This window comes from Suricata suricatta, chromosome 3 (genome assembly GCF_006229205.1).
Source record: "Suricata suricatta isolate VVHF042 chromosome 3, meerkat_22Aug2017_6uvM2_HiC, whole genome shotgun sequence".
In the NCBI taxonomy this organism is placed as follows: Eukaryota; Metazoa; Chordata; class Mammalia; order Carnivora; family Herpestidae; genus Suricata; species Suricata suricatta.
Genome location: NC_043702.1, coordinates 170,335,199 through 170,357,279, shown reverse-complemented (window position 1 = coordinate 170,357,279; position 22,081 = coordinate 170,335,199). Strand labels below are relative to the sequence as shown.

General features: G+C 60.0%; 1 protein-coding gene across 1 annotated transcript; it reads right to left on the bottom strand.

Moving 5' to 3' along the window:
• Window positions 1-770: 770 nt before the first annotated feature.
• On the bottom strand, window positions 771-16,979 carry NECTIN4 (nectin cell adhesion molecule 4). Its single transcript, XM_029933419.1, has 11 exons — window positions 16,928-16,979; window positions 16,652-16,690; window positions 12,072-12,147; window positions 8,244-8,662; window positions 6,303-6,593; window positions 5,037-5,157; window positions 3,715-3,863; window positions 3,330-3,486; window positions 2,874-2,949; window positions 2,407-2,481; window positions 771-2,121 (listed from the first exon to the last, which is right to left on the bottom strand). The coding sequence occupies exons 1-11, from the start codon at window positions 16,977-16,979 to the stop codon at window positions 1,897-1,899; spliced, it is 1,680 nt and encodes a 559-aa protein (XP_029789279.1). The 3' UTR covers window positions 771-1,896.
• Window positions 16,980-22,081: the final 5,102 nt, after the last annotated feature.

Below are 22,081 nucleotides of genomic sequence, written 5' to 3'. Positions count from 1 at the left end.
AAGGCCCCAGGAAGATGCCAGGCTCGGCCCCTGGGTCGGGGGGAGGCCTGTGGTGAGTCACGTGACCTCGCTGAGCCTCAGTCTCCACACCTGTGACAAGGAAGGAGGTGAACTAGGTGATCTTCAGTCCTTCCAGCTCTGCCTGTGGAACTCACTCGAGGGTCAGCTTCTCTGTCAGGAAGCAGTGCTGGAGGCAGCCTGCCTCCCGGGCCCGTTTTGGGGACACCGGACAGACAGCAGTGCGCACAAGGGCCCCGGCTGTCCCAGGAGGACAGGGGACCTCGGGTGACGGCAGCGAGTCTGGTGGGGCACATCTTTCCCCTCTACCCCCCAGCCACAGACATGCTCTCTCCTGCCCTACTCCAGCTGCAGGCAGGACGGTGTAAGGGAGGACCGAGGGGGTCAAGCAGCAAGACAGGAGCCAGGCAGAACAGCTTTTATCTGTTTATTTAAAAACAGAATATCATTTTATATACAAATATGCACATATTTACACCAAATGTACATACTGAAGTCCTGGCTGGCTGGGGAGGCCGGGCAGGGAGGGGCCTGGGGGGATCCAGCCGATTTCGGGCCAAGCAGGGTTGGAGCACAAAATCTAGGCATTCCAGTTGAGCGTGTTCGGGTGCGCCAGGCAGCTGTGGACCCGCCCCCAGAAACTGCCAGAAGAGCCCCAAGTTAGTGACCGGAGGCCCCTGGGGAAAAGGAGACCTTCTTGCCTCCAGCAGCAGCTTCACCCCACCTGGACTCCCCCCTCCCCTGGTCTGTCATCACCACCCTCTCTCCCCTCCACCACATCCCAACCAGGAGCCCTTGACACCCAGTCCCCGCAACCCCCCAAGGGACCACAAACAACTGTGGATGCAACTAAGAAAAGAGACGCGGTAGGGAAGGGACCCCAGGGAAGGGACGGGGGGTCTCCAGGGCCAAGAGCCCCACCCTGTCCTCCCGCAGCCAGTGACCCAGTGACTGAGGGGCTCACAGCCCCTCCGAGTCCGCACCTTCCAGCCTCCCTCCTGAGAGGCTGCCTAAATTAAAGTGTCTTAGCAGGAGCACTTTCCAGAACCGCGGGTTTTCACCCCTGCTGGGGTCTGAGCGAGTCCAGGGTAGCTGACTTCCTGGGCCTACTGGCCTCACTCCAAGCAGTTCAAGCAATTACAAACGTCCAGAGAAATTGTTAAGTTTTCTTTCAAAGATTTGTGTCTCTTATCAAGGCATTCGGAGCAGTATTCCTTAAAGAAACTCCCCCAGCAGGGTTGTTTGTAGAAAGTATGCACATGCCACAGGCCCCAGAGGCCACCAGAGGCCACCAGAGGGCCAGAGGCATCCTCCAGAACAGTTCTAGCCTGGCAGACCCCTGAGTTGGCTGCTTCACACTTGCTCCGATGGCTTTCAAGTGGGGGGAGCCTGGCCCCCCCAACTCAGGAGGCCAGAATCCAGCTCCAGCCCGCACACCTGGGTCTGGCCCACCGTCTCCACCTCTCGCCTCCAACCTCTGCGTCATTAATACTGCTCTGGGTCCGAGGAGATAACCTGCGCTTACAGGTAGAGGTCACACAGCCACACAACACACCAGCCTCACACACCTCACTTCACTTGGACTCTGACAGGCCTGTCACCCCGCACACGCATATGCACACATGCACACGGTGACCTGCGGGCACACACACACACGTGCACTCGTGCACACACACACACACACAGGGAAGGACTCAACCTTTGCGGGGCCTCCCTTTGTCGAACAGACGGGTTGGAGGAAAAGGTCGAGCAGTCAGTGGGGCGGGGAGCATCTTCCCAAAGAAATAGGGTGTTTAGGGAGCCCCCCCCCACGTGATGAGCGGAAATCCCCCAGGTCAGCAGAAGGAGCCAGGCTTAGGGGACGGAGGCAGGCCTGGGTCAGACCAGATGCCCCCGCCCATTGATGTAGATGCCATTGCCTGTGGGTTTGGCCCGCAGGGTCCCGTTCTCTTGAACGAAGTGGTTCATGGCCTGTTTGATGCCTTCGTCCCGGTCCTCCTCCTCCTCTGCCCGGCCGGAGCCCGGGGACAGCAGTTCAGTCTGTGTTTCAATCTCCCTCACTGTGGTCAGCGTCGAGTAACTGCGGCCCTCTGGCTCTTCACTCTGGACACCGAAGGTGGAGGGCACGTCAGGGCAGCCAGACAGGAGGGGGGTGCCGGGCGGGGAGCCGGAGGGTCAGAGGTCAGGTGCAAGCAGGGGCTCAGGCATGGGGGCTGAGTGTCAGGCGTAGGGAAGGAGAACCCAGACACCGCAGAGGTGCCGGCTGGACTGCGGCCTGAGGGGGCCCCAGACTGAGGGGGGTGCGGGGTGGCCAGTTCGCCACATCCCGGAGCAGGAGCGGGGCCTGAGGAGAGTGGTGGGGACACCGGTGGGGCCGGGGGGCCTCACCATCACAGAGCAGCTACTGTTGTCCTTGAGACTATCAGGGTGGCCCTCGGCTCTCAGCCCTATACTCTCCTCCGGCTGTGGGGCCCGGACATGGGGGAGGAGTCAGAACAGGGCTCGGTCTCCTCCCTTATCACCTGCCCCCCAACCGGACCTGTCCGCCTGTCCACCTGTTCTCTCTCCCTGACACAGGTGTCCTCACCGCCCCCAGCTGGCCCCGCCCTGGAACCAGCGCGGATGGTGGCCTCCAGGGCAGCCCCCGGGTCCAGGGCTAAAGGGGGCCCGGTGGACCCAGAGTGGACCCCAAAGCAGCTCCACCCCCAGCCCAAGCTGCGAGTCAGTGGCCAGACTTGGTGGAGGGCTGTCTGTCCTCCGGGTCTGCAGAGGGGCCCCCCTCCCCGCTGTCCCCCCACCTTTCTTCCCGCCCCTCCCCTCCCTGGATCCCAGATGCACCCGACCTTGGCACACACCTGGCTCCTGGGGTCCGAGTGATGGGAGTGCAGCCTCCGGATGGAGTTCTCCCTGGTCAAGGTCAGCTCCTCCTCACTGGGAAAGACACGCCCTTGTTAGGAGCGGAGGGTACTGGTGGCCTCCCAGGGTGGGCCCGGCGCTGCGGAGCCTGTGAGACGGGGCTGGAGGGTGTGGGTGTGGTGCCGCCCTGCCAGTGTGAGTGAGTGGCTGCAGGTGGCGGTGTGTGGCTGCAGAGCGAGTGTGAGCCCTGTGAGAGTGTGTGTGCTTGGTGACACTGGGCACGTGGACCTGAGCCTCGCTCGGGCATGGCTCTCCCGGTCCAGCCGCGGCCCCGGCCCTCCCCACCTCCCGAAGGACTCTGCCCACCTCCGGGCCCTAAGCTACCCAGACATCAGGCCACCGGGTCTCCCCTCTCTCCTGGGGGCCCGCCCCCACCAGAGGCGGCCAGTACTCACTATTTCTGGGTCATCTGCTGAGCCTTGCGCCGATGGTATCGGGACATGAGCACCACCACCAGCACCAGCAGGCAGAACAAGAGTGCGGCGATCACACCCACCACCACCACAGAGGCCGACACCAGGTCCACTTGTTTCCCGGGGGCATCCTGAGGGTCTGCGGGACGCAGGCCTCCGTCTGAGGTGGAGGCCCAGGCCCCACAAACCGTGCTCCAGGGTCCTCACAAAACCTATCCCAAACCACCCCCTCAGCCAGACCCTCTGCCAAATACATGCGGTCCAGCTCCCCCAAGTCAACACTCCTTCCCCAGTTCACCCTCTCTGCTTGTTGCCGTCGCCCCTCTGGGCCCCCTGGCCGGGCCCCTGTGTCGGCCCCAGTGCTCACCCAGAACATCCACGGTGACCCGCGAATCCCGCGAAGACAGCTCGTTGCTGACGTGGCACACATAGGTGCCACTGTGCTCGGTGGTCAGCGGAGGAAAGCCCAGGGTGTCCCCTTCCGCTTGTACCCCGCTGGGCAGAGGTCCGTCCAACCTGGACGACAGGGGAGCTGGGGCGGGCCGAGGCTGCCACCACCCAACGTGCCCGGACAGCTCTCCACCCCCCTCCCCCATGACGTCACCCAGAGCCGCTGGCTGTTCCCACGGTGCCCCTCCCTCCCCTGGGCAGGTCTGGGCAGAGGCCCCTGCTCCCAGCCGCCCAGGCTGACCCGGGCACCCCCCACACACACCCAGGGAAGATCCACACGCGCCCCCCCCCCGGGCATGCACCCCACAGGCATCACGTCATCCAGCACTGGGGACCTGGCAGGTGCGGTATGAGGTCCACACAGCAGGGTACCCCTTTCCTCCCTGGGCTCAGATCTACTTGGAAAGTGTGACAGCATGGCCCCAACACCCATGCCATTGCGTGACGGGGACATGCACAGGGCCCGAAGCACAAGGCCATCTGCTCACATACGAGAACACGCCTGTCGTGGGCTCACACACATGTGCACCTGCCCCCTCCCTGGTTCCCTGGACATCTGAGACCTGGCAGAAAGCCAAGGAACTGGTAGAGGTGGGCGGCGGCCACTTCTAAGGTGCTTAGGGTGTGGGTCTACTAGCACTTACAGTCAGCAGTGTCTCTGTCTTATCCACTTCAGGCACTTACGTAAATATATAAAACATTAATATTTAAATATTGTGTTATAGGGGCGCCTGGGTGGCTCGGGCACCTGAGTGGCTCAGTCGGTTAAGCCTCCAACTTCGGCTCAGGTCAGATCTCACATTCGTGAGTTCGAGCCCCACGTCAGGCTCTGGGCTGACAGCTAGCTCAGAGCCTGGAGCGTGCTTCCGGTTCTGTGTCTCCTTCTCTCTCTGCCCCTCCCCCTCTCATGCTCTGTCTCTCTCTGTATCAAAAATAAATAAAACATTTTAAAAAATTAAAAAAATATATTGTGTTATAGCTGATGACTTAAAAGTCAGGGGGAAAGCCGAGGACCTCCAAGCTTATTCTCTCCCAATGACTGCTTGTTTTGCAGGCTTCCTGGCGCAAGCCAAGAATAGTATTTGGTGACCGTGCATATTCTTGTGTGGGCCTGGACATGTGCCCCAATTTATTTGGGGCTCAGAATGCACTGTCCCAGCGCATAATGAGGACACGGCGGCCCTGCGAGGGAAGGACCCTGGTCCCAAGCCAGGCCCTCCCCCGGGGCCAGGCCCTTACCGTGTCCAGTTGTACGAGGGAGCAGGGTACCCCTCACTCAGGCACTTGAGGGTAGCCCCTTCTCTGCCCACCTGCCACAGCTTTTGGTCTTCGAGGCCCCTCACAGAGGCCTCAGCGAGGACTGGAATGGGAGGAGGAAGGGGGAAGAACGGGAGGGAGGCTTTCCATCTTGCTGATCCTCCAAGGGCCCCTGCCCGTGCCCCACCCTGCCCTTCTCTGTCCTTCTCATCTTCTTCCAAACCCAGCCCAGCCCAACCTCGTTGCCGGGTCCCGGCCGCACGGCTCCCGTGTGGAGCTCGGAGCTCTGAACTCAGAGTCCATGTTGGTTTGTCTGGGCAGCGAGCCTAGATGTCTGTCAGAAAAGATCACACTTTCTCTGAGTCCCCTGTGGTCCCTGGCCTAGTGCTAGTCACAGAACAGGCATTCAGTAAACTCTCCCTGATTCTCCAAAGACGGAACAATCTCGCTTGGCTGTGCATTTCCTTAATAAACATTTGCTGAGGGCCCACTTTGGGCCAAATGGTGGGTTCATACGAATAGAAAACAGTCCTATGGGGGCGCCTGAGTGGCTCAGTCGGTTAAGCCTCTGACTTTGGCTCAGGTCAGATCTCACGGTCATGGGTTCAAGCCCTGCATCAGGCTCTGTGCTGACAGCTAGCTCAGAGCCTGGAGCCTGCTTCCAGTTCTGTGTCTCCTTCTCTCTCTGCCCCTCCCCCTCTCATGCTCTGTCTCTCTCTGTATCAAAAATAAATAAAACATTAAAAAAATTAAAAAAAAAAAACAGTCCCATGCCTGAAGAGTCTGTGAGTTTAATGCTAGGAAAACGATATCTATTGCTTCCTGAGGACCATCCGGGCACTAGGCGTTGTGTGAGATTCCCATCAGAACTCTGTAAAGTTCATGTAATTATACTCCTGCTGCTGAGGAAAATGAAGACGGACAAGCCTGAGTAACAGCCGGCACACGGCAGGAGAAGGGCTCGTCCAACTAGTGCCATGGCCACGCCGTGCGGCCCGTGGCCCTCTGTCCGCGTGTTTCACAAAGTGCTTTCAATTCCATGGTCAACCCCGATTCTCCCAACAACCCTGTGGTGCAGGACAATCCCTGCTGTAGACCGGAGGACACTGAAGATCAGAGGGGTCTGAGTGATTTGTCAAGGCTCCTGTTCATCTGCCTGTGCACTAGGGGTCTCAGGGCCACACGAGGCGGCTTTCAGGATCCAGCCTGGCCAGACTGGGGAGACTCTACCCAAGATCAAGTACTCACAGGCCACTTGGAGGGTGTGGGTGATCCTCTGGTCCTGCAGCAGGCCGGGGTGGGACACCACGCAGGTAAGGGGCTGCCCATTCATGCTGCGGCTGGGCACCAGGTGGAACTCCGAGGTGACAGCAGCGGAGCGGGAGTGCTTGAAGGAGCGGCTGGTGGCCGTGCCCTTGACCTCTGTGTCCCAGGTCACGCTGGGGGCTGGGCTCCCCTCTGCTGTGCAGGAGGCCGCCAGCGTCAGGCCCTGGCCCTCTTCCAGCGGCGGACCGGGGTTCAGTGAGGGCAGGGGTGGCACTGCAGGGGAGAGGTGGGGTCACAGTCTGTAAGCCCATCGGGAGGCGCTGCCCCGTCCCAGCTCAGTCTCACGGGAAACATTTTCAGGCGCTTTTCATGGGCCTTTTCATCTCAGCAACAGGGACACCACCAGATGGGTGGAAGGCTTTCAGCTGGCTGCGTACTGTTCTCCACTGTTTCATTTCTCTTTCTTTCTTTTTTTTTTTACAATGAGCAGGGATCATTTAAAAAAATTTTTTTGTTTATTTATTATTGAGAGAGAAAGAAACAGAGCATGAAATGGGGGAGGGGCAGAGAGAGAGGGAGACACAGAATCCAAAGCAGGCTCCAGGCTCTGAGCTGTCAGCACAGAGCCCAACACAGGGCTTGAACCCACGAACCGTGAGATCATGACCTGAGCCGAGGTCGGACGCTTCATCGACTGAGTCCCCCAGGGGCCCCACAGGGATCATTTTTTAATAAAAAATAATGAAGTCAGTAAAAAGCTGGCCGGATAACATCTCGGTCCCAACAATAACAGCCACCACTCAGTCAGCACTGCTTAGGTCCCAGGTGTTGTGCTACACGCTGTAAATGTTATCTCATTTAATCCTGCCACCAGGCCGTCAGGTGGGCCTTGCAGCCCTGTTCTACAGGTGAGGACACCGGAGCGTCGGGGAGGTTAGAGGGTTTGTCCCAGATCGTCAGCTGCTGGAGGATGGGGCCTAGTTCACACTCAGGATTTTCACCCCCAAGATTTGTGTTACTAAGTTCCATGCGGATCAAGGGAAACTGAAGAAGGTCTTTATTTTTATCTCAAGCACAAAATGGAAAAGACTTAACTAGATGCTAGGCCTAGGGTGTCCGTTGACCACCAAGAGCCCACAGTGCAATATGGTAACTTAAAAGAAAAGTGACTGTGAGGGGCACCTGGGTGTCTCAATCAGCTGAGCATCTGACTCTTGATTTGGGCTCAGGTCATGATCTCACAGTTGAGAGACGGAGCCCAGGATCAGGCTCTAGCTGACGGTGCAGAGCCTGCTTGGGATGCTCCATCTCCTATCTCTCTCTGCCCCTCCCAGGCTGCTGATCTCTCTCTTTCTCTCTCTCAAAATAAATAAATAAACTTAAAAATAAAATAAAGTAAAATAAGAGGTGATTGTGATCTCCAGCCACCTTGACCGAAGGTCCAGACCAAAGGCATGAGCCCCACTAGTCAGGGCTGGGTCTGCATGTCCCCACATTTTCAAACCATGGATGGCCAGGAAGGCTGGGACCCAGGGCCTTTGGTAGGACCATTGCAGAAACTAGTAAGCGTTGCTTCCAGACAAGAAGACCGGGGGCTGGAGTGGGGGGTGGAGACTGGCAACATCTTGGGCTCTTTGAAAGGCTAGCGGGCAGAAGGGAGAATGGGCCTGTGCCACCTCGCATGGGAGGGCGACAGTCACCAAGGAGGGGAGTGCAGGTCCACAGAAGGAAGAATGTTCTGTTACATGGACTCTTCCCCAAGGCAGTTGTGGGTAGCAAGCTGTTGAGGTCACTCGGAGAGAATTTCTGGACCGGGTGGGAGGATGGACCGGGGGAGGCTCCCTCACCACCTCTTATTCCCGCTCTCCCTCTGCCCCGCGCATCCCTGCAGCCCCCCACCCCGTGCGCCGGCGCCCCGCATACCGAGCACGCGGAGCCGCAGCCGCGCCTGGAAGCTGCCGGCGGGGAACGTGCTGACGCGACACTCGTACTCGCCCTCGTCGGCCTGCACGGCGTTGCGCAGGAGCACGGAGCCGTCCAGGGGGCTCCGCGGGGGCGGCGGCTGCTCCACGCGGCCCTCGTACGCCGGGCTCACGTGCAGCCCGTACTTGGAGTGCAGCAGGGCCAGCTCCCGGGCGCCCTCGGCCGCGTCCACCCGAGCCCACGCCACCTGCGCCACCTGCTCGCCGGGCTCCCCTCGGTAGAAGCAGGGCAGCCTGGCGTCCTGGCCCAGCACCACGGTCACCGGGTCCGAGGTCTCCAGCTCGCCCGCCCAGCAGCGGCCTGCAGGGGGCAGACAGGAGCAGCCAAGGTTAGGGGCGCCGCGCGGGAGCCGGGGAGGACTAGATCGTGATGCAGATGAAGGTGGCGGGTGGGGGAAGGCCACCGGAACTCCTGGAGCCTTTTATGCTTGCAAAGCGCGTTCAGTCCATTACCTCATTAGAGCCACAAAACATTCCGGAGGTGGGCGTTATTATCGCCATTTAACAGATGAGGAAACTGAGGCCCAGAGAGAGGAAGTGACTTGCCTAAGGCCACTGGGACGCTGGGTGGAAGAGCCACACCCTCTCTCAGCGCAGGATTGTATTCTGAGCCGCTGTGAGGTGGGAGGCTGCCGCTGGAGGAGAGAGAACCAGCCTCCGCCCTCCGGAGGTTCACAGCCCTCTCACGGAAACGGGTTTTCTGCACAGGGAGACAGGGGAAGCCCTGGACAAACTTTCACAGAAGGTTCCACCTACCAAGGTGGGGGAGGGAGAGTGAACGCTTTCAGGAAGTGTGGCCCGGGGACCAGGCAAGGATCGAAAGCAGTTGGCAGCTGGGATGGGGCACGCAGGGTGCGCAGGGTCCATCCCCAGAGGCCCTTCCGAACATTCTTTTCATGGCTTGAAGATGAGAGACCTAGATTCCCAGAGAGAAGAAGGTATTCTCTGTGGGAGGAATGGCAGGCACGGAGGCTCAGAGACAGGAATGAGCAAGTCACTGAAGACAGGCCCCAGGTCAGAGGCTCAGAGAGATGAGGTCAGGGCAGACACACAGCCACGGGGGCAGATCGGCGGCTGGCCAGCCAGAAGCAGAGGGGCAGAGACGGGGGCCAACTGGGCAGGGCGAGCGTTCTGCGCATTGACCAGCTCAGTACGAAGCACCCAGGGGTATCTATTATGTCACCTCATTTTCAGAGAAGGACGCCTTTCTGGTCTGGCGCTCATGGAGCCTGAGATGTGTTCACGAGGAAGAGACACATTTGTGGACATGGACGGGAAGGTGTGACAGTCTCTGACTGAGTGCCCGGTGGTGCTGCAGGCTAGTTGTGAGATGGGACAGTCACTGTGGCCGGCGGCAGGGCCTCGTGCCTGAGCTGGGTAGAACCAGGACGGGGAGACCCGGACCCGGATTCCAGGTGGGGGACACCGAGGGGCGGGGAGGCCGGCTGGAAAGGACGCGGTGTGTGTTGAGCCGAGGCAGAGGTGCGGTGCTCAAGCCTTCCAGGCCTAGGAACTCAAAGGAACTCATGGGGAACCATCGCTGTGGCCCTCCGGCTGGGAAGCAGGGCGACTGAAGACCGAGACTCTCTAGGAGCCCTTCATGCCGTGGGACAGGGAGGAGGGGACAGTCCTGGGGGGACCCTTGGCCAGATTTGATCACTGACCAGAAAGAGAGATAAAAGAAAGAAAAGGCAAAGACAACTCCTGTGTTTCTAGGGTGAGGGAGGCGGGGCCTGGGGAAGCTCATGGTCAAGGCATATGAAACGCAGGGCTGGGGGCAGAGGGCGGGCTCTCTCTGGGAGGCCAAGAGCTCCTGGCCTTGGAAGGTATGTCCAGCAACTCCCCTCAGCACACAGCCCCCGCCTCTGGGCAGCACCTCTCAAGCCTGGCTTGCCTGTGCCCCTCCTGGAGGGTGCCCCTCCCCGTGCCTGGATGGATGACTCCTACTCATCCATAGGACTCAGTTTAGACCAAGCTTCCTCCCCCACCACACCCCCACCTCAGGCCAGGTGAGGCGCCCTCGCTCCATCCTGCCCTAGCGCCCTGCTCACTCCTTCTTCCCTCCCCACAGAACTTCACCCCCTGCACTGCCCTTGGGCTCTTCCTGTCTGCCTCTCCCACCAGACGGAGCTCCCTGAGGGAAGCAACTGGGTCTCACGTCACATACAGAAACATGGTTTTCTGATTTAGCGCTCAGTGGCAGGTGGCCTGCATTCTTGTCACATAATTGGTGCTTGATTAGTGGGTTTTTTTTTTAATTTTTTAAATGTTTATTTATTTTTGAGAGAGAGAGACAGCACTAGTGGGGGAGGGGAAGATAAAGAGGGAGACACAGAATCTGAAGCAGGCTTCAGGCTCTGAGCTGTCAGCACAGTGCCCAATGCAGAGCTCGAACCCACGAACCGTGAGATCATGACCTGAGCCAAAGTTGGATGCTCAACCGACTGAGCCACCCAGGTGCCCCTCGATTAGTGTTTACTGAATGAATGAAGGAATGAGAGAAAGATAAGGAGAAGAAGGAAAAGGTAGACGGAGAAGGAATGAAATTTTGGCTGGGCTGGGCAGACAGGGAGGTGGTTGGCATGGCAGCCCGGGGTGGAGGCAGGCTAGGCTGGCGACCTGAGTTTACTGCCAGAGGGAACAGCTCTGACCGCACGTAGGGAGAAGGGGTTGTGTGGAGGAGGGATGGAGGGTGCGGCTGTGGAGAGAGGACGTGATGCTCCAGTAGAGTGGACCAGAGGGTGCCAGTGAGGCTAAGTAGGGGCCAGAGGAAGGGGGTCCCGTGACCCTGCGAGCAGGGGCGGAGGGAGGGAGGATGCTGTCGGGAGCTGGGAGGACCCGAAAGGGACGGGACAGACCTGCAGGGCCAGATACCTGGGCCCTGACCTGCCTAAGCTGGTGTCGGTCCCACCCAGCCCGGCCTGGGAGTCCAGCTAACCACCCGCACCCCTCCCAGACCCCTCCTCCCAGCAGCGGAGGGAGCAGGGCTGCCAAGCAAGGGCTGGAGGTGGGGGTCACCCCCCATCACATCCTCTGCTTCAAGCCCTGCTCTCTGCGGCCCCCGGGGCCACAAGCCCTGCTCCCCTGGAGCTCGCAGACCCTTCCGCAGGACCCTGTGGGATGGGGTGCTTTCCATCCCTGCCCCTACGCTTGCCAACCATCTGCCCCCACTCCACAACGGATTGCCCACATTTCCCCCAACATACAGGGCACAACAGGCCATATGCCTGAGTCACAATCCTCTATGTCCCTCCCTGTAAATCCAAGATCTCCACTCTTGGATGAAGACCCCAGGAAAACAGGAGAGCCCCTTCAGGACCCTTACCACAGACCCCCATTGTCCTACATCAACTAGTCATCAATCAGGAGCACCTCAGCTTTGGGCTATAGCCTCCTGCATTTCACACGCGGGCATGCACACACACACACACACACACACACACACACACACACACGGGGCTGCGACAGAAGGGAAGGAAAAGAGAACTCGGGCTCCAGAACCCCCATCCCTGGCTAACTGGACCCAGAATCCCAGACTCCCAGGCCAGGGCAGGCCAGGACTGCCTCCTCCTTCTCTCCCCCACCCGGTGCCCGCCTGGCGTCAGCATGATGATGTCACCAGAGCCAAGGAGACACTCCGCCTGCCTGGTGAGGTCACCCCACGGGCATGGAGTTGCCAGACCAGGCCAAGCCTACAGCCCCTTCTGCAAATTGTTCGCTGAGGCTGGTGGACTCTGCTGGCTGGGCACTCCTCCCTGACTGTACCCACCCCTCCTCCAGGGAGCACAGGACGCTGGTCAGGCGCCCTGGTGATTCAGACGGTGCCACACCGCAGCAGCCACCAGCTTGCGCAAGGGGAAGAACAAGCCCAACTGGCCAGACGGGATCCCGGCCCTCGGCCTCCCCCACCCCTGCCCAGGCCCCCACGGGCCTCTTGTGGGGCCCTGCCCTCTGTGGACCCCACCTGCTCCCCAATAGGCCCTCCGTTCCTGGGTCTGGGTCAGATGCCTGCTCCCCACCCTGTACCTGGTCCCAACTCTCTTGGGGGTGCAGGGCTTGCCCTCCCCCCCCCCCATCGCAGGAGGGAAAACTGAGACTGGCAGCTGAGGAGGTGAGGGGAGGGCCCTTCCTCCATCTGTGTCCCTGCATCTAGGGGCACACGCCGGCGTCCAGGCCATGGGTCTGTGAATGTCTGATGACTTCGGGAGAGGGCCTGGTGGGTCTCAGAGTTGGCTCACGTGCGCCCACGAGGGAGGCCGACTCCTCACTGCACTTGAGGGTGTTTTGCACTTGCACCCAGAGACCGAGGCCACGGAGCGGCCTGTGTGCGGACATGTGTGCAGACGCCACTCCGCGTGCGCGGGGCGCGATCCCGGCCTGCGGAACTCTGAGCGCAGAGTAAATATTTTGATGTCGGTTTCTCCTCACTTCCGCATGTCTGTCTGTCCTGGCTGCCCATGGTTAGTGGTGAGTGGCTCTGCCTCTGGGTCCCGTCTGGAGCGGTGCCAGGCACCCCTCCCCACCTCACCCCAGACTCCAGGGCAGATTCACCTCAGGTGGAGGTACCCAGAGATGAGGTCACTGTCCCTCCGGGTGATGGGAAATTGCTGCGGAAGACTCCCCAGGGGAACAAAACAGAAGCTCGCCCTCCCCTGGCTCTTCAGGTTCCTACTAGAAGGGTCTCCCCTCCTGGGGCCCCCCAGCCCCTGCGGCCCCCCAGGAGGCCTCTCCCTGGGAATCTCTGTCAGGCCTCTGTGGCTATCACCACCAGAAAAACCAGCTTTAGCTCCAGGCTGGGGTGAGGGTTGTCTGGTGTGGGTTTGGGAGGGGGGTCCTGCCTAGGACTAGGGGGAGGGATCCAAGCTGTCCAGGGCCTCCTGCTTCTGTGTTAACTCTTGCCTCCCCTCGCCCCACCGGCGCAGCCTCTACCGTCAGAACTGGACTATGTGGCAATGTTTGGGGTAAGGAAGGCACTGGGGGGAGCCCCGAAGCCCCCCATTCAAGACAGGTGATGGCAACAACCCACCAAGCCCTTTTCCCTCCACCCTTCCTCCCATAACCTTGGCCTTGGAGTGCTAAGGAACCTGGAAAACCAGGAGCCTCTCCCTCTGCCTTCCACCACGTCCCTCACTTAGCCCCCATTGTCCTAAGCCCCCCAGCTTAGTGAGAGCTTCCCAACCCGGGCAAAGTGCCCACCCACAGATTAGCGGCTGGGGAGGGGGGCCACACCGATCACAAAGGGGGCTGAGAACAATGGGGGAGGACAGGCCTTGAGGCAGCCGGGCTCTGGCCCAGACACGGCTCCCAGCACAGATAAGTCCCCTAAACCCCCCCGGAGCCAGAGTCTGAGCCCGGCTGAGTCACCACAACAGCCACACTGTGGGTGGGAGACCCAGAATTCAGTTTCTCCCAAACTCCTGAGATCCTAGCCATCCCGCACCCCTAAATCCTGCCAGCCACTCCCCCCAAAGTGGGGCCGGCTCTGCCCCACCCCAAATCATAGCCTCAGCCCAGCTCTCAGTTTGCACCAGTTTTAAAGGCAAGGGAGCAGGGGGTGGCCAGAAAACTATGGGAAAAGCTCCTGGAGCCAGAGGCTCCCGGTCCCAGGGAGAGACTGATCCAAACCACCTCCTTCCCAGCCCTCCTCTATGAGGCTTGGTCTTGGTGGCCCGGCCCCAGTTCTGAACTTGACCTTCGCGTGCGGTTTTAGATTCAGCCCCTAGGCTCCTGTCGTCCCTTCCCTCCTGACTCAGCTCCTCACCCCACCCCCAGCCTTCTGCTCGGCAAGCCTTTGGTCAAGTGCTAGAGTAAGCTTTGGAGACCAGAAAGACCAGGCATTCTCTCCTCATGAGGCCTGCTCCCCACAGTGGCTGTCCTCCTCGGCCTGGATGACTCCAGGGCCTCAAGACGACGCTCCAGGAGCTGGGACCACGTGCTGTGCCACAAACTCCTCACTGCCATCTCTGTAGCTGGGGTCCTCCGAGCCCAGCCCCCCTGAAACACTGGCGCGGGACCAAGGTCACTGGGGTCACAGAGCTTCCCTGTGATTGTCCGAGTCCCGCCACCTTGGGTGGGGAAGCTAGCCTTCCTTTCTGGCTTCCCTGGGTTTGGGTAGGTCCTGCAGGAAAGGGCCTGCCCCCCTCTGTAAACAGGAACAGAAAAGCTGGGATGGGGCCCCTCCCTTTCTAGGAAACTAACCTCAGGGGGAAAGCCGATCCTAATCCTTGGAGGGCAGAGCTCAGAATTCAGGGCAGCCCTCGCCCTCTGGCCCTACAGGATCCATTGAGCCCATAGAGCAAGAAATTGGCATCCCACCTGGAGGGGTGTCTGTAGATCAGGGCCCCTCGGCCCCAGGGCAGGAGATGAAGGAGGGAGAAGGGAGGGGACCTTACCCGGAAATTCATCCCATTAAGGAGAGACAAAGAGCTGCGGTGTCGGCGCCTCCCAAGCCTGGGCTCCTCTCCCGTCAGGGGTGGGGCAGGGCCCTGGGGCTCAGAGCTCTGATGGCCCAGGAGTTGGGGGGTGGGGGCACTGATTTGCAGCAGGCAGATGCGGAAGGCAGCATCCGGGGTAAGGCTACCTTGGTCCCCACTGAGTGATGGGCCAGGATCCTTCCCCCTGCCATCACCACCGCCAGCACCCGGCACCCCCCTTTAGTCAGGGGCTAGACAGTCACACCGCCTCAGGGCTGCAGCGCGGGAAGGCACGCAGAGATCCTGGGGTCCCACCTCGTGCTCTGCCCAAGTCTCCCTTCTTAGTTGCCAAAGGTCACCTAGCAAATGAGCAGAAATGGGGCCAGAATGCAAACCTCCTGACTCCCAGCCCAAAACTCCTTCCGAGACAAGACACCTCCAGCTTCCTGGGGGCTTACACGCACAGGAGCCAGAATGGGGACGCCAGGCTGGGAACCTGGGGTCTGAGTTCCAGGCCTCAGAGCACCCTCAAAGCTCTGTGCGGGTCCTCACAGCAGTCGGGGGGCTCACCGGGCCCCAGTTACCCTGGGTAATTTTGGAGCCGGGGTGCCCCTGTAACCATGGCACTTGCACATCGGGCATTGGGGAAGGTCGGGGTGACGCCCCAAAGACTAGAGGTCTCCCCTCCCCTTCCCTGGGCTCCTCTTAGAAAGAACAGCTTTGCTTCCTGGGAAAAGAAGGCAGGACCATGTCCTGTTTACCACCACATCTCCAGCATTTACTCCCATGGCCGTGCCCCGAGCACACTGAGATGTACCAGCCTTTAGCAGACTGGGGGCTGGGAGACCAAGACGCTCACCCCGGTCTTGCTTCTAACAAGCCTCCGCTTTCCTGTCTCTAAAATGGGGCAGTTAGAGTGGTGGCCTCTCTGACCCCTTCCATGTCCTGAGACGTTGTGGCTCCATTCTTCGAGGGTGGGCAGGTCTCACAGAAAAGTGGCTGCCGAGTTCTCTGGCCCCAGGGACCAGACCCCACCCTCTGGGCCTGAGCAAGTCAGGAGGGCTGCCTGGACGATGGGAATTAAGACAGGGCTGGGAAGCAGAGGAGTTGTAGGCTGGGTCCTGTGACTGAGACGGGCTGGGGCCCCTTCCATTATAAGACCAGGGCAGCAGCAGTGCCCGCTCACCCACACAGCTATGCCTCATGCCCCTGACAGCCTCGGCTGGTGGCGGAGAGGGAGTTGCTGCTGGGCCCTGCTGGACACTGAGGCTTCCTTGCTCCTGGACCTAACTAGCCAGTGCTCTGTCTTCCCAGGACAAAGATTCCTCAGTCACTCAATACGCTGGAAAGGGCCTAAGGAATCCCACTGTTCTTGTTGTGCATACGCATTCTGTCCCCCACTCTGAAGATTATAAATTGCTGTAATTTATATCTACCATGTCTACATTCTGTCCCCCACTCTGAAGATTATAAATTGCTGTAATTTATATCTACCATGTCTACATTAGATAGGAGTAATAAAGCATCTAGTTGAGAAAATGGGGGGACAGGGAATAAACAAAAGGAGACCACACCCTGCCTAGAAGATCCCCTACCCTAGACCCCCAGCCTCATCTACGTATGCCCCCCACCACTAAACGGTGTGGCCAGGGAGAGAGAGGGGCCATAGTGAAGGGGCCCCAGCCCCCCAGGTGCCGCCCAGCAGGTGCTCCAATGCCGGGGCTGTAGGACCTCATGAAGAGAAGGAAACAGAAGTGCCCTGTCCACTCTCTGGGCGTCAGGCTTCCTGCGCCCAGACAGACGACTGCTAACACCAGCTCAGCCCTGAGTCAGCCCAGCTCCAGTCAGCACTTCTGGAACCCAGGGAGCAGGCGAAGGGGCCTCCAGGAGACCGTGGGGCCAGAGGGTCCCCCAGCTGTTCCCCCTCCCTCCTCACCTGCGCTGTCCCCCGGAGGCAGCTCCCGCTTAGGCAAGGCTGTGGCAGAGGTCATCAGGGACCCCAGACTCAGGGATGTGGCTCGGGGCTGGAGGAGGGTGCGAAGGGAAAAAGTGACGCTGGCTCTTCTGGGGGTACTACCAGCAGTGGGGGTGCAAGGAGAGAGAGATGGGCTGCTCAGTCCAGAGTCCAGGGAAAGAGGATGTTTATGTGTGCGTGCGCGTGTGCTGGCTCGGGTTCAGAAGCAAGGGTCCCGACAGCTCAGGCAAGTCCTACCTGTAAGTGATGTCAGCAGCAGCAGCAGCAGCAAGGCCCCGGGCCCCCACATCTCAGCTCCCAGGGACAGGGGCACAGGGGCACCGGTCGGAAGGCAGAGCTGCCCAGTGTTTCTGACGGTCCACTGAGTTCTCCCTGGGAGCCGGCTCTTGAGCTAGGTAGAGCACGACCCAGAAGGCAGGAGCCCGTGGAGTCCTCGGCACTGGCACTCCGGCCTATCCCCCTGGGGTCTCTGTTAGGGGACCCAGCCCTGCTCTCCCCGCTCGGCTCCGGCTACCCCCCAAAAAACCCGTGATCGGGAGCTCCGAGCTCCCCCAGAGCTGCTTCCCACGCTGTGGCCAACGACGACGGCAGAAACCTGGGAACCTGCTCAGCAGGTCAGAACAGGTGCGTCTCCGGGGGCTGGGCCTGGCACGGAGACTCAGCAGCCGCCGCCCCCACGGCCTGGGCTCGCTAATGGGCGCCTGGGAGGGAGGGCAGGAGGGAAGGACCCGGCGGCAGGGGGGGGGATTCCATCGTCAGCTCCAGGCTTCACCCGGCTGTGTGGCAGGGGCTGGCGAGGGAGGGCCGGGGTGCAGGGGGGGCGGGGCAGGAGAAGGCCCAGGGTGGCTCAGAGAGGGAGGCGCCGGGCCGAGAGGAACAGGGGCAAGGCCCTTGTGGGTGGGAAGGAGCCCAAGCATCCCACACCCCAGCCAGCCTCGCTGCCTCCCCGGGGCCTGGCCAGGTTCCCCAATCCCCTGCAGGGGCTCAGCTTTGAAGCTGGGAAATCGGAGAAAGGCCAGAACTGGGAAGTACGGGACTGGCCCATATACCTATTTCTTCAGATGAGAAAAGAGGCCCAGAGAGGGGAATGGCCTTGCTGGAGGACACACAGTGAGGTGTGAACATGGTTTCCTCAGACATCTCTCAAAGACACCCCAGAAGGAGCTTAAGTGACACAGTCCCCAATCCCACCATATACAGAAGCAGCCGATGGACTGACCAAGAAATGAGCCCACAGGGTCCTGGCCTCCCTAGCAGGACCCTCTCTCAGCCTCAACGCTTCCTTGTTACCTGGCCGGGAGTCCCCAAAAGTGCATCAGCACAACACTCCACAGTCCTTTTTCCCTTTGACCCCACGGTCACAAGATAAGACCACGTGTCAGGACTTTGCAAGGTCAATGTCGATTTCAAATTCCCTGCCCCTGTATCCCAGTAAGTCTATTCCTGCTTGAAAGCCCCCCGGGTTTCCGTTCTGGATGCATACAATATAGCCACCGAGGGACACAAAGCCCCACTGGCCAGTCTGGAATCGCCAGAGGAAGGGGCCAGGTTCTGGACTCCCTGAAAACTGGGTGACGAGCAAAGGCAAGCTCTCTGTCAGACTGGGACCAGAAAAAAGGAAATACTGAGCTAACCATGAAGAAGGAAAAAAATACATAGGTTAAAATTTGCAGCAGGACCTCTCATCTGGCCAGAAGCCAGCATCAAGATCAGTAAGAGAGGGTCACTTCGCCTAGACTGTATTCTCCACACCCCGCACCCCCAACCCGCCACAATCTTACTCATCTTTCAAAGCTGACCTCACATGCCACATCTTCCGTGGGGCTTTCTCAGCTCCTCCCACCCCAAACGCATCTTCATCCCTGTGTTCTTCCCCGGCCTCTGCCAGCCCCTTTATTATAGCTTGTGCACCATAATCTGCACACATCTTATCTCCTTAACTAGATGTGAGCTTCAGTTTCAGGAAACATTGATTGGAGCCTGCTGCGTGCCAGGGCCTCGGTTAAACGTGTGAACCTGGGGGACAGGACAGAGGTGTCGTCTGTGAGCTCCTGGAAACTTGGACCTGTTTTGTACCCTTTGTGTTGTCACTCACGCCTGGACAGCCTGGAGCACTTGGTGGGCACCGAACAGGCTCCTGGTGAAGGTGTGCATTTGTGAATGAATGGATGTCGGTATGCAAAGGGTCACTGGGGAGGTGGAGACCCCGACTCCTGAACCTGAGCCATCACTCGGACCCCAACCCTCGGCAGTGATCTTGGTAGGGACCCCTTCTTCAAGGGCTATTTCCGGCAGGCCCTCCTCAAGGGCCAGGCCAGATGCCAGAAGCACCCAGCTTCTCTCCACCTCCAGCTTGGCGAAACCCCCTCCCCTCTTTAGGACTCAGGTCCCACCTGCGCCAGGGAAGCTGCCTCACCCCATGCTGCTTTGAGATGCTGTGTCGCAGGGGTGGGGTAGGGCCAGGGGCTATGGGAGGGGGAGCATCCTGTGTTATAATTATAATTATCACACCTCGGATCCTATCGCAGGCTTCAGAGGAGCTCCTTTCCTTCCCACGGATTCACCCCTCCTGGTCCCGGAAACCACCGGAGAAACTGAGGCCTGGGACCGCAGTCAGGTCACAGGGTGGGTGTCCGGGTCTGGCTCCCTTATCTCCTCAGCCTTCCCATTCGCAGTGTACCCCCAAGCCCTCCACAGAACAACCAGTCAGGGGGTCTGTGAGCCCCGCCTCCACTCACCCCCAGCTCCAGCCACGCAGGGGGCACTGAGGGGAGGCGGAGCCGGTGCTGAGGCCGGGACCCCAGGAAGTCTGGCCGGCAGCCGCTCCAGGCCTGCGCTCCCTCCCTCATCTGACAAATATCGATCTCCAAGTCTCTCTGCTCACTGGCCCTCAACCTTGCGTGTCTCACCAGGGCCGCGATCTCATGAAGTCGCCCTCACACTCTCGACTTTCGGTCCCTCTTGTGGGATGAAGCCTGGGGGGGCCGATTCCAGGGCTGGGGCTGGAAGAAAATCCTGGTTGGGGAAGCCTTTCTAGCCCGGTGCCTGGTTTCCTGCGCTCCGTTCTCTCTTCCCCTTCGAACCCCCATTCCCCTCATGTCTCGCTGCCTACCATCCTCCCGCCCACATTCTGGGCCCGGAGAATGGGGACAGTTCAAGCCAAGGTGGCATCTTCAGTATGTACACGCGTCTGAGCGGCGTCGCGGTGCCTGCCTGCCTTAGTTCAATCCCAGACACTTAGGTGAGCACCGCTTTGGGCTCCATCCGGGGAGGGGACGGGCCACAGACCGCACGGCCCCTGCCCTCAGGAAGCCCTCAGCCAGGAGAAGGGGGAGCGTCGGCTGTCAGACGCCACGTGCCGCCCCTTGGTGTCCTCGCGCACGTGCGGCGTCCGGACGTGGGGCCGTCCCGCGAGCGGAACTGTGGTGTCCACAGTCCGGTGTCCAGGCGTCTGCTGACAGCGCCTCTCCGTCCACGTGGCAGGGGCAGGCCGTGCACCTAAGCCAAACCGGTCCGGGTGGGTTGTGCTGAAATTTTTGTTTGTGTCAATGGGGACCAGGAGGTGAGTCAGGGAGGGACAAGGATGGGTGGGGCGGTGGCAAGAAGAGTGAGAGTGAGGGGCAGGTTGAGCGAGGGGGCGGGGGAGCAGACACGGGGGGGGGGGTGTCAGGACCGTGGGTTGGGGTAGGAGGAGATGAGGGGAGCTCCTTGGTGAGTCATAGCCCTATTTGTGGGGAGATCTCAGGTCAGAGAAGAGTGGGAGGTGTGGGGGCGGGGCTGGGGGTGTGGGGAGAACCTTGGGCTGTGGGGGTGCTGACAGACACTGTGGTGGAATCCTTCCGGTGCTCCGGGCCTTTGGAGCTTCCCAGGCTCCCCTCTGAACAGCAGCCTGGATGCTGGGGGCATGATGCCTGTCCAAACCAAAGATGGCCACTTCCTGCCATCAGCCTGAGTTCCTGTCACCACCCAGCCCAGGGGACAGCAAGCCTCCCGGGGGCTCTACATTCAAGCGTCAGCCTTGGACCAGGAGCTGGGGGTAGCAGGCCAGCTGCAGGGTGGAAATTGGCCCCTTGAATCCAGGAGACCAGGAGGCCCAGGGTTGGGGGAAGCCTGGAAGGTCTGGGAGCTTCCTGAGGAGTGGGTAAGGCCCTTGGGGGACACGGAGCAGAGAAGGGCCGAAGCTGACAGAGCAAGGGGCGGGGGGGGGGGCATGTGGGGGGGGCAGAGAGGAGCTGGGGACTCCTGTAATTTGAGGGCACATTTTCTTTTGAAGTTTGTTGGCATAATCTTCGTTCTGTGTGGCCTGAGAACATTCATCTGTCCGTCTAGTAAACCCAAGTTCCCTCCTCCTCTCCCCTCCAAGACCCGGTCACCTCGGACCTGTGGCTCGCCTGTTTCTGTGGCCAGCACTCAGCAGCCGCATGGCTGCCCCAGTCAGAGGCCAGGACGTGGTGCAGCTGCTGAGGGGCCTGGGCCCGGGCGCCCATTCCATCTTGGCTCACCCCCCATCCCCCACCCCCCGGAAGCAGGGCCCAGGTCTTCCAGTTTCCAGATGTCCCCAAGGCCCTGCTGCAGCACACTCGTTCTCAGCTTGGGTCCCACGGCACTTAGGAGACCTGGACGCTGTCCTGTGTCCATTCTGTCCTGCGTCTGTCCAGCTCTGACGCACCGCGGGCTCGGGAGCACATGAGAAATCTCTGTCTGGGGTAGAGGCAGAGGTGAAGCTGAGCAGGTCCCTGACTTTCCTGCTGAGCACCTTCCCCAAGATGCACCCCTCCTGACTGCCCTCCAGCATCACCTTGAAGCCTGTTTGAACCTAGTTTCTCCATTTCTAGAAGTGGCATAAGAAAAGGACTAGGGAGCAGCAAACAGAGCAAGAATTGCTTCCTGCGAGGATCATGTCCATAAGGGAAAGGTTACAGGAATAAAGACTGGAATCCATCTCCCAGGCCGGTCAGCTTTCCTCCCTGGGCCCAGGTCTCCGGCTGAGAAGTCCTCCTCTCTGAAAAGGCCCCGCACATTGCAGCTCCCTCGGGTCCTCAGCAGTCATCCATGTACCCTCTGACTGTGCCCGGGGCCCCCAAACCAAACTTGTACAGTCTAGACCACAGCCAAAGGCAAGAAGCCTGGCCCCTCCTGGAAGGCTCATAAGCTCCTTGAAGGAAAGTCAGATAGTTGGCTCAGTTCAGCAATAGAGGGAGAGACAAAGAGAGAGAGAGAGAGAAGAGCAGACCCAGAGAGAAACACAGAAGTCGAAGTGGTGAGGGACAGATCTCCAGGCCCAGTGAGACAGGTAGAAACCTGGAGAAAGAAAGGAGCTGGGGAAGACACACACACACACACACACACACACACGGAGTAACGGACGGGATGGGGGTAATTCAGAGACAA